The sequence below is a fragment of the Dipodomys merriami genome, unplaced genomic scaffold, assembly GCF_024711535.1.
Source record: "Dipodomys merriami isolate MVZ:Mamm:240054 unplaced genomic scaffold, mDipMer1.0.p SCAF_9, whole genome shotgun sequence".
In the NCBI taxonomy this organism is placed as follows: domain Eukaryota; kingdom Metazoa; phylum Chordata; class Mammalia; order Rodentia; family Heteromyidae; genus Dipodomys; species Dipodomys merriami.
In genome coordinates this window covers 22,813,926-22,826,012 of record NW_027206512.1, presented here as the reverse complement: position 1 = coordinate 22,826,012, position 12,087 = coordinate 22,813,926, and the positions used below count along the sequence as shown (strand labels likewise).

At 36.4% G+C, this 12,087-nt stretch overlaps 1 protein-coding gene across 6 annotated transcripts in view; it reads right to left on the bottom strand.

Annotated features, from left to right (window-relative positions):
• Window positions 1-12,087, bottom strand: part of Ankrd17 (ankyrin repeat domain 17) — a 136,884-nt gene that overhangs the window by 33,534 nt on the left and 91,263 nt on the right. For all 6 annotated transcript variants that reach the window (XM_070012419.1, XM_070012417.1, XM_070012422.1 and 3 more), the window contains 5 exons: window positions 5,876-6,014; window positions 5,035-5,252; window positions 3,537-3,712; window positions 2,092-2,254; window positions 1,030-1,125 (listed from right to left, as the gene is read on the bottom strand). In XM_070012419.1, the coding sequence (XP_069868520.1) occupies window positions 1,030-1,125; window positions 2,092-2,254; window positions 3,537-3,712; window positions 5,035-5,252; window positions 5,876-6,014 (792 nt within the window). The remainder of the gene's footprint in view (window positions 1-1,029; window positions 1,126-2,091; window positions 2,255-3,536; window positions 3,713-5,034; window positions 5,253-5,875; window positions 6,015-12,087) is intronic.

Sequence of the window (12,087 nt, the reverse complement as noted above, 5' to 3'; positions counted from 1 at the left end):
TCATGCCTGTAATTCTAGCTACTCAGGAAGCTGAAATCTGAGGATCATGGTTCAAAGACAGCTTAGGCAGGAAAGTCTGTAAGACTGTTATCACCAATTAAACACAGAAAAAGCTGGAAGTGGTGCTGTGGCTCAAGTGGGAGGAGCTTAAGGATAGTGCCCAGGTCTAGAGTTCAATACCTCAGGCTGGCAAAAATAAATAAAATAATACATAAAAAAATTCGAAAGTACTTTTCGGCAAGAATTTCTGAAATATTTAAGCACTGTTACTAAAAGTTTATAGCAAACAATCACTGATGATATTTGTATTCAAAACTTGTATTTAAAAATTTCAGTGTAAAACATAACTGAAAGAATTTTTTCTTATTTTTTTAATACTAAAAATATTAAAATAATACTTATTTTCCTGCCGGGACTGGCTTTGAACCTCGAGCCTCAGATCTCAGCCTCCTGAATAGCTAGGATTACAGGCATTGAGCCACTAGTGCCTGGCCTAATCTGTTCTTAAACCAATGGTACGCTAAACTTTTATATCATGTCCATGATTGAAAGTGCTACATTCATTTTTTTAAAATTTTTTATTGTGAAAATATCTGTACAGAGGGGTTACAATTACATGGGCAAGATAATGAGTACATTTCTTATCAAGCATTGTAGCCTCCTCCTTTGTTTCCCCTTCCCATCCCTTCCCAGCCTCCTCCCACCCCTCCACCCAATCCTGTTCGTTTTCGACAGCTAAATTCATTTTATGCTGGGAAATTAAGACACCACAAGCTTGCTCCTCTCAGAGTATTTTGCACCTTCACTTGTTTTGAAAAAATTAAATTAGTTCAAGTACTATTTAACAAATAAAGTAATTCTACTGATTCTACTCATTAAATAAAAGTCTGCTAAGTAATAATCCCTGCTGGATGGAATACCACATTCACAAGTATTAGATAAAGGAAGTTACTATGTATTAATTATACTTCACTGCTCATACAGAGACTTTCTTTAGTATTCACTACAGGACAAACTACAATATATTACCTTATCGGTGATTGTTGCTATGTATCTCATACATTCAGAATCTGATGGAAACTGATTGACTTCTTTGACTAAGTAGCGCACCACCTTCACATGACCCTAGAAAAATAGACATTAATGTCAGACTGAAAACAAATTCAACAGGATTCAGTAAGAGTTGTAGATTAGAGATCTCAATGTGAGCTCAAATGGGATGAAAACACTTTGTGTAGGGGATTTAAATCATTCAAAGAACAAGTAACTTTGGAAACAATGAGGAAAGTCATGGGTATTCTAGATGAAAACAAAAGGGATGAGAGAAAAAAAAAAGGTCAAGAAAAATAACAAACAAGATTTAATATTCAGAATAGGAGGTAAACTCTACAGATATTAAATTATGGTGGCTCTGAGAAAAAGATTACATTATAGATACTAATATAGATGACCAGGAAGATTAACTGGGCAATGATAAGCTAGCTTGCACAGAGGAAGGTACACATTAGATATCAATAAGGATGACTACTGAATAAAAAAAAAATAGTACTTGGGTAGCTCAGAATTTTCTAAATAAGTCATCTACCTTTTTCCCAACAGCATCTGATATTGCATATGAATGAAATACCAATCAAGTAACTGAATTACAATAGGCTTGTGCTATGCACTACAGAAAGGTTTAATTTAGTTCCATAAAGCTCACATTTCTGTATTGTTTTAAGTAGTTCAAAAGTACTGGAAGAGTCTGTTTTCAACTAATATTTCAGTTAACAATTACATTTTCTCTTTAGTTGTGATAAATGTAAAAATATACTTAAAATGATTATGAATTTACATTTTGTGAAAGACTGCAACCAGATTGTGAGTGTAATACATTTTTAAGCTTTACTCAGTTCTGATGTCCTATGTAAGCAGTACATACAAGATTTTTGAAATATTTGCATTTATTTTTCTCAACAAGGTATTTATCTAACATATTACAGCATTCACAAAAACTGAAATCATAAAATGAAAGCCTTCGGTAACCACTGTACTTTGTACTTCCTACTGAAAATAGGAAGATCTAAATAAATGAGTATAAGCAACTATTACCTTTCTAAAAGCTGCCATAAGAGGAGTTATCTTGCGGTTATCTGCTGCATCTACATCTGCACCTGCTTGTACCAGTAACTGAACCACATCAAGATGTCCACCATTTGCTGCTAGCCACAAAGGAGTGTTTCCCTTCTTGTTACGTACGTCAATATGAGCTCCCCTAAAAATAAATTACAGTCATCGCTGTCTTAAATGGGGTAATATAGGTAGCAATGAAAATCAATATTAACATGTAAAAATATTCAATAAAGATAAAAATTAACATGCAGGCTTAATATTCAACAGGCATCAAGATATCTTAAAAGTGTTAGTAACAGTAGTTATGATAGTAGTAGTCAGAACCAAACACTATTGTTCACAGCACAATGTAAAGGTCTTTTAAAAAATACTGAAGTCAAAAGGTCAAAGGTCAAACAAGCATTTTTTTTTTGGGGGGGGGGGTGTCTGGTCGTGGGCCCTGAACTCTGGGCCTGGGCGCTGTCCCTCAGCTCTTCAGCTCAAGGCTAGTGCTCTACCACTGGAGCCACAGCGCCATTTTTTCTTTTTGTTTATGTGGTGCTTAGGAATCGAACCCAGGGCCTCAGGCATACAAGGCGAGCGCTCTACCACTGAGCCACCTTCCCAGCCCCCAAGTAAAGCATTTTTTAAGAAGTCTGGCAAGTGTACAAGTAAATGAAATTATAAACTACCCCTAATCTTGTCTGAAACTTAACAGTTCTACAACTGTCATCTGAAAGCTTTAATTACTGTAAAGAATAAGAACACAACCAAGAATAAAGGTTTTTCTTTGGGGGGGGGGGGGTTTGGTCATGGGGCTTGAACTCTGGGCCTGGGGCTGTCCCTAACTCTTCAGCTCAATGCAAGCGCTTTACGACTTGAGCCGTAGTGCCACTTCAGGTTTTCTGGGTTAACTGGAGATAAGAGTCTCACAGACTTTCCTGCCCAGGCTGGTTTTGAACTGTGATCCTTAGATCTCAGCCTCCTGAGTAGCTCATGCCACTGGCGCCCAGCAAGAATAATGTTTACATTACAGGCAGGCTTTTAAATCTTAAAAGTAATGCATTCCATAAAAACTAAGTGGGAGGGCTGGGAAGGTGGCCCAGTGGTAGAGCGCTTGCCTTGTATGCCTGAGCTCCTGGGTTCGATTCCTCAGCACCACATAAGAAAAAAGAAAAAAGCCGGAAGTGGCACTGTGGCTCAAGTGGTAGAGCACTAGCCTTGAGCAGAAGAGCTGAGGGACAGCGCCCCAGCCCAGAGTTCAGGCCCCAAAATCGGACCCTTCCCCCCCCAAAAAAAACCTAAGTGGGAGACAGCATTGATGACAATGGTTTAAATGTTCAAATAGCTAATGCAACACTTAAAATGCAGTACTTACTACCATCTAGAGAGAATGGTAACCATTGGTAACTATGTTCATATAGGAAGCATAGGTAATACCATACCTGCCAATGAGAAGCTCGCAGAATTTATAATGGCCCTTATCTGCTGCTATGGTTAAAGCTGTATCTCTTGAGGAGGGCACTGGAGGGGCATTAACATCAGCACCTTTATCTAAAAGAACTCGGCCCACCTCTGCATATCCACCAGAAGCAGCTTCCATTAATGGTGTGAGGCCAGTCTAAGTTTATTGGGAAAGGGAGGAAGGGAAGGAGAGGAAGAAAAACAAATGCAAAATTAGAATTACTCAAAACATTAATGAATAAGGTACTGAGGAAGCAGAGTGGTATAGTTTTTACAGATTCACAATCAAATTTCACTACTGAAACTTGTGTGCAGGAGAACTATTTATTACAAGTAAATATTTATTGTGAAAACAATTGAATACAAGTATGGGGCATATAGCTAACCTTCTGTAAGTTTCCATCCCTTCTCTTTCAAAGTAACACAACTTTTCCAGCTAGAAACTCTTTTTTTTTTAAATATCTATACCTAGCAGAGGTATGTCTCTAAGGTATGGATTGAGAGACTGGGAAAGGAGATTTTCTCGTTTAACTTTGACCACAGACAGGTATATCATATTTTCTTGATCCTATATGTCGTCACTGAACATTTAGAATTTTTTAAAAATTGGTCACGGGACCTGAACTTAGGGCTTGGGCACTGTCCTTGAGGTTTTCTTTGCTCAAGGATAGTGTTCTATCACTTTGAATCATAGGTCCACTTTGGGTTTTCTAGTGGTTAATTGGAGGTAAAAGTCTCCTGTACAGGCTAGCTTTGAACTATGATCCTTACATCTCCCCCTCCTGAGTAGCCAAGATTACAGTCATGAACCACTAATGCCCAGCTCTAATAACTCTTAATACCTGTCAAAACATGTTCCTTGGCTATTTCTAACTGCTTTCATTAAACCTACACTAAAATTCATCATTTATATATATATATATATATATATATATATATATATATATATGTAAAATCATTTTCTATATATGTAGGTGACACATTAATACAGTAATAAAATTATAATTATCATGTTCCTAATACATATTTTAAACATCCAGGTCACATATCTATGGGTGCTATGGTTTCAATTTAAATGTCTGCCACAGACCATGTGTTTTATATTTGATTGCAAGATGACAGGCTTTGAAGGAACTGAAACAAGAGGGCTCTAATCTCATCAATAAAGTAATTAATCTACTGATAAGCTCAACATTTCACAACTATTATGAAGCCTATCTACAAGAAATAGGCCACTGAAACTAGTACAAAAGGGGCTACCTCTTTTTATAAATGTTCAAAAGTGTTTCCACCCCACTCTTAATACTGCCATAAATCAGTTTTACTCCACCCTACCACATGTTCTGCCTCACAAAGCCAAGTGAACTAAAATTTCTGAAATCATGAACCAAAATAAACGTTTGTTCTTTTAAACCATTTCTCTCTATTTTGCAAGTGACAAAAAGATGACTAACAAAATGGGTTAAACTCAGACTTTACCTTAGCTCGGTGTTCAACGTTTGCTTTTCGATCAAGCAGAAGACTAACCACTTCAGTTCTTCCTTGGAAGCAAGCTAATGTTAAGGCCGTGTTCCTATTGGTTTCTATTTGAGCATTTATGTCAGAGCCCATGTCCAAGAGAAGCTTAACAGCAGCAGTGTGCCCATTCATAGCTGCTAACATCAATGGAGAAATGCCCAATTTGCTACCGGTTCTGGGTGAAGATATAGAGAGAACAAAAGTCCAACTTTGTAATAGAAAAATTGTATGCTGATATAGAATCATTTATTTATTCATTCAAAATATGGTTTCTTTATATAATCCAGACTGTCCTAAAGCATAGCATGCAGCCTAATCTGGTTTTGAAAGCAAACGTTTCCCTGTCTCACACTCACAAGTACTAAAATTATTAGTTCTGCCCTGTCATGTCCAGGTAAATTTACAATTTAAGATTTTTTAACTTGAATTATCTTTAGGCAATGCTTGAGATATTATGAAGCCCTCTAAATATCTTAAGACACTTTTCTGTATCTCATTCTACATACCAACTTGAACTAGAAAATGGTAATTATTATGATGGGCATTTATGACATAATGATAAAAATTAAGCACGGATTATTTATTAAAAACACTAAGACATACTTGCTTTGCATACCACAAAAAGTTAGCAATTCTAAGTCAACACAACTTAAATGAAATTAGTCTTAAAAGGCTCTAACTATGAGGTTCTAAGTTTGTAAAGAGCCTAAATGTGGTTTTAAGGGAAACGTGTTCTGCAAATAACTATAACATGAAGGCCTTTACTATTCAAAGGCCTTGAAAAAGAAGAAAACTTGCCTAGAATTAATCTCAGCTCCTGCATTTAGTAATATTTTGATGATGTTTACATAGCCACCAGAAGCAGCCAGGCTGAGGGGTGTGTAATCAGAAACATTCCTGTGTTCTTTATTTGCTCCTCGAGCTAACAACAGCTCCACCACCTGGAAGGAAAGAAGGGAAGAAATGCAGTTTCTTTATGGTAAAAAATTTTTTTTTCAAGATGTATATTTGAGTCCTCTTTTTTCTTTGTTTTCTGGTATATTTCTTTTATTGTCTACATAAAATCAGTTTCAAATGATACCAAGGGTATCGTACAAGCCACAATATACACTGAGAGAGACAGAGAGAGAGACAGACTAAGAATGAATCTCAAAGAAAATTCATTGAGAATTGTACCAAAAATGTATAGAATATATAGATATGCAGACTTCAAATATTATGATATGCTGTTTTAGAATTAGTATTAATGTCCCTAAACCATCATACAATTGTAAGGATTATATTTGACAATTTTTATTTATATGGGGAAATATATTTAAAATAATTTTAAACCATTTAATCAGTAACTTTTTTTTTTGGACATAGAATATAAATGCTATCAGCTATCTTTAAAACCACATGAAAAATGTTCATATAGTATAGGAAAAACAGTTTCAGGATGTGAGGGTGATCTGGCTGATGCTCTATGTGTGTTACTCCTGAAGGTGCATGGTTGGTCGAAGAGGGCGACCATCCCCGATAAAGGAGGACCCATGTTCGGTCAAGGGTATACGAGTAGCTGCACTCCTCTGCTAGAATCTCCAAACAAGCTCTCAGGGAAAAAGTTCCAAATATATTACATACTTAAATCCTATCAGTAACATACTACATCTATGGGAGTTAATTTACCATTCTTAGTTCTTTGATATTATGCCAGTTAATGTACAAAATAACCCCGACACAGATATTGGTACACTAGTCACTTTACAGTAAGGTACAGAAAAGTTAAGAATGGCTCAGGTTGATCTTTGCACTAGTTCATAATCATATATTGTAAAACACTTAAGAAATAATAAATACCTTTTCTAATATACCAGTGAAAATTTTACTTGTTTCAGTAAAGCCATGTGCAACTTTATGACTTTCTATTATAGCCTTTTGCTTTCAGAGCCAGGTGACTCATTAGGCAAAGTTTAAAAACAAAGCAAAAAAATGCAGTATGTTACTTTTGTTAAATAAAACAAAATTAAATTTCAAATATATGCTTTCTCAAGTTACTTAATTAGGAAACAGTAACTGATTCTAGTTATCTCTAAGATACAAGTTTCTCCTAAACATGTAATAAACATTCAATATTAAAATTCTGCTTATCATTTTATACTAACATTAGATAGTAAGTTTTACCAATTGCTTTAAAATAACTATGTGCTCTAATAAAGTATCAAGTTAAAACATAGTCTTTATATGCAAAATTATAAACCTAAAAGACTTCTGCACCAGCTATAACCTCACCGGTTGCTTACTTTTATTATTGTTGTGTTTTGTGGTGCTGGGGATGACACCAAGGGGCCTTACAAACGATAGGTAAGAAATGATAAGTTAAATTCTCTATCTGCTTTTCAATTTTCATAAGAATACACAATTCATAAAAATTGTGGCATCTTACTTATACTGAAGTATTAAATAAATCAGCTTATTTCTTTGATTCAAAACTAAATATTTGTTATATTTGAAGCAAGTATTATTTCAAACTACATGATTCAAAATTTCAGTTAAGGCAAAATTTTACTTTTAAAATTTCAAAAAAGAAGCAAAATAATTCAGTCTAATATTTTACTAGGTGTTTTAATTCTGTTACTTAATAGTAAACAACTTTTGCAATCACATGTACTTTACTCTTGGACAGATAGGAATCTTGTTCTTAATACATACGAGAAATGAAATTTATCAAATTAAGCAATTTCCTTTAAAATTTCTTATTTAATGTATGGTACAGAATCCATTACCCCCACTTTGCATTTAACTGACTAGAAACAAACAGCACAGAAAAAAGAAGGTCTTTGTTGTCTCTCCTGAAGAACATTTCTAGAAGTACATCTAACTATGTATAAAAAAATCTACTCCCAATGTAAGTGGCAAAAGTTATAGAAATAACCAAAGCAAAACTTGACTATTAAAAGTACATATATACACAAATATGTATATACATACATAAACATACATATTGTATACACACATATATGCATTATCATTTAGCAAACATTTTTTTTGGGGGGTCCGGTCGTGGGACCTGAACTCCGGGCCTGGGTGCTGTCCCTCAGCTCTTCAGCTCAAGGCTAGCACTCTACCACTTGAGCCACAGCGCTACTTCGTGCTGAGGAATAGAACCCAGGGCCTCTGGCATGCAAGGCAAGCGCTCTACCACTGAGCCACCTTCCCAGCCCCAGCAAACATTTTTTAACCTACAAACTTCAGTATAGTCCTATACTTGCAACATTTTATTACATTTTTCATTCTTTTGTATAGAATTATTCTAACTTTTAAAATACTTTCTTTTAAACTAGTTTATTTTGCTAGGTGTCAGCAGCTCATGCCTATAATTATAGCAATTCACGCTGAACTCTTAAGATCACAATTTGAAGACACACCAGGCAGAAAAATCTGTGAGATTCCAATTACACACCAAAAAAGGGTGCAAATGGGAGATGTGGCTCAAGTGTTATATACAGAATGCCTTGAGAACAAAGGCTCAGAGACCTTGCCCAGGCCCTGAGGATCGGGATAAAAAGAATAAAACAAAACAAAATCCATTTTTTTTTTTTTTTTTTGCCAGTCCTGGGGCTTGAACTCAGGGCCTGGGCACTGTCCTTGAGCTTCTTTTGCTCAAGACTAGCACTCTACCCCTTAAGCCATAGTGCCACAACTGGCCTTTTCTATTAATGTGGTACTGAGGAATCGAACCCAGGGCTTCATGCATGCTAGGCAAGCACTCTACCACTGAGGCACATTCCTAGCCCAAACCTAATTTATTTTAAATAAACCTATTAAAGCTAACTGATTTAAAAATCCAATATAAAGAGTTCAATACATTAAGATGCATTGTACTCAGAAAATGACTTATGGAATTGAAACCTTCTACAACTCCTTTATAAAAACAGAGTACAGTAAAACTTACTGTGCTATCTATGGTGCTGTAATTGCCACTGGGAAGAGGAGCTAGGCAAAAAGGCTCAACCACATTTCCTATAGATAATTTCCCAAGAGTTGGCTTATCAAAGTAATTTTAAGTATAATGTTTTATGAAGGATACTGATATAAAGTAAAAGGCGGAATAGCTAGGATAATGAATGGAAAATGTTTTTTCTAACAACTGATTTTTTTGGAAAGGATATGTAACTTTGAGGTATAAACTTGTGTCCATGTTTTTGTTTTTTTCCTTATAATCTTTCCTAAAAACTAATTAATTTACTTTATTGTCAGTATAGAGGGATGTACCAAGGGATTACAATTACTTGAGTCAGGTAATGAGTACATTTCCTTTTGTACAAGGTCTTCTGTTTCCTTACTTTTCCCCAGTCCCTCCCCTTCTCATCTCCACCCCTAACTTTAACTAGTAACCAGTGAGTTTCACTGCTGCACTTTTCACCCTCCCCCAACACTCCTGAAGATATATACTTGAGTACGTCATACATAAGGAAGACAATCATCAAAAAATAAAAATATAAAAAATTAAGAGAGAAAAATAAAAGTCAGGGTTGTTTACAAATCTTTTAGCTCATTTTGTTTTACATATTATTTCTATGTTAAGATGCACCTTTATGTTTCTTTCAAAGAGTATCCTATTTGGGCTCACTGAGTATCTAGAATCCTGTATAGTTTATATCGGTGTATTTTAGATTTAAAGTCCAATATGAGAGAAAACATGCACTGTCTCTCTGAGCTTTGCTTATCTCACTTAGGATGATTTATTCTAGTTCCATACATTTTCCTGCAAATGACATTATTTTATTCTTCTTAACAGCGCTTTAAAATTCCATTGTATATAGATACCACAATTTTTGGATCCATTCATCTACTATGGGGCACTGGGCTGTTTCCCTATCTTGGCTATTGTGAATAGTGCAGCAATAAACATGGATGTGCAGGTGACTTATGCTATCATATCCTAGCTCATGATGTTCAGAAATGGGATGGTTGGATCATAGGAAGGCCTATGTTTAGTTTTTTTTTGGTCAGTCATGGGACTTGAATTCTGGGCGCTATCTGTCAGCTCTTCAGCTCAAGGCTAGCACCCTACCACTTGAGCCACAGAGCCACTTCTGCTTTTCTGGTGGTTTATTGAAGAGTCTCACAGACTTTCCTGCCCAGGCTAGCCGGCTTTAAAGGGCAATCCTCAGATCTCAGCCTCCTCAGTAGCTAGGATTACAGGCGTGAGCCACCAGTACCAGGCTACATTTAGTTTCTTGAGGAACCTCCAGATTGCTGTCCAGAATGGTTACAATAAGCTTACATTCCTACGAAGTGCAGTTGGTTCCTTTCTCCCTACATTCCTGCCAACATTGGTTGTTGTTCGAATTCACAGTGTTGGCCAACTTAACTGGGGTGAGATGGACTTTCAGAGTTGTTTTGATTTGCATTTCATTGATGGCTAGGGATGATAATGGCATTTCCTCATATGTTTCTTTGCCATTCTTACCTCTTCTGAAAAGTCTCCTTAGCTCCCTGACTCATTTACTGATGGGCTTATTAGGTTTGGGAGGGGTTAGTTTCTGGAGCTAATATTGGATATTAGGCCTTTGTTTGACCTATTGCTGGTAAAGATTGTCTCCCAATCTGTTGGCTATCTTTCTGGTTTAGTAACTATGTCTTTAGCTGTACATAAACATTATTTTGATGTAGTCTCACTTATCAAGTCTCTCCTACCTGTCGTACTCCTGAGACTCTTGTCAAGAAGTTTTTACATATACCTGTAAGTTCTTATGTTTCTCTTCTCCTCTTTCTTGCAGTAGTTGTAGTTTCGGGTCTGACACTGAGGTCTCTGACCTACTTATTATTATTATTTTTTATTATTATTGGTCATGGAGCTTGAACTCAGGACCTGGAACTATCTCTGAGCTCTTCAGCTCAAGGTTAGTGTTCTACCACTTTGAGCCACAGCACCACTCCCTGACCCATTTATAACAGATATTAGTGCATGGTGGCAAACAGATTCACTTTTAGTTTTTTGCATATAGATATCCAAGTTTTCCCAATACAATTATCGAAGAGGCTATTTCCCCCCCATTTGTATCCATATTTTTAATGAACTAGGAATACTTGGAGAAATTAGGGCATGATAAAGAGAAAGGTAGGGGAGGAGAAAAGAGAAAAAGAGAAGAGAGAATGGAAAAAAGAATGCCTTTTAATTAATGAACAGGAAGCTAATCTGGACAGATGACCAGTGTGCTTACTGAGACTAAATTTCAGTAATTCTCTGACTGAGAAACTATAGATCTGTGAACAGTACAAATGGTTTACTAATAAAAGCCTTTACAGTAAGCCCCTGTAGTAAAGAGTAAACTAATGTGCTGAGGTGGAAGAACTAGGTTAACCAGCCAATTATTAAATGCCAGAAGACATGCAAGTAAGTATAAAGTTGTAATTTCTTGGGCTAATTGGATAACACTAGTTGGTCTAACTTCTAGAACAAGGAAAGAGTGAATACAGGTCCTGTTCATCAGGAGCTTACTATCTATTTGGGATGTCCTCATCTTTCTCTTAGCCTAAATATAACAACAGGAATTCCTACAGAAGGTGTTACTTCTGGGCTGGGAAGGTGGCTCAGTGGTAGAGCACTTGCCTTGCATGCCTGAGGCCCTGGGTTCAATTCCTCAGCACCACATAAGCAAAAGAAAGTAGCCAGAAGTGGCGCTGTGGCTCAAGTGGTAGAGCGCTAGCCTTGAGCTGAAGAGCTGAGGGACAGCGCCCAGGTCCAGAGTTCAGGCCCCACGACCGGATCCAAAAAAAAAAAAAAAAAGGTGACCAGGACTCCACTTCAAGTTTTTAGGTGGTTAAGTAGAGATATGTCTCACAACTTTTCCTGCCCAGGCTGGCTTTGAACTGCTCAGATCTTAGCCTCTTGAGTAGTCAGGATTACACATGTGAGCCACCAGTGCCTAGCAAGAAAGTACTGCTTTTAGATAAACAGGATTCTACACAATGTATGATTTCTTCTGGGAAGGTAGGTTATAATTTTTCTTAGTAGATAGTAGTCAA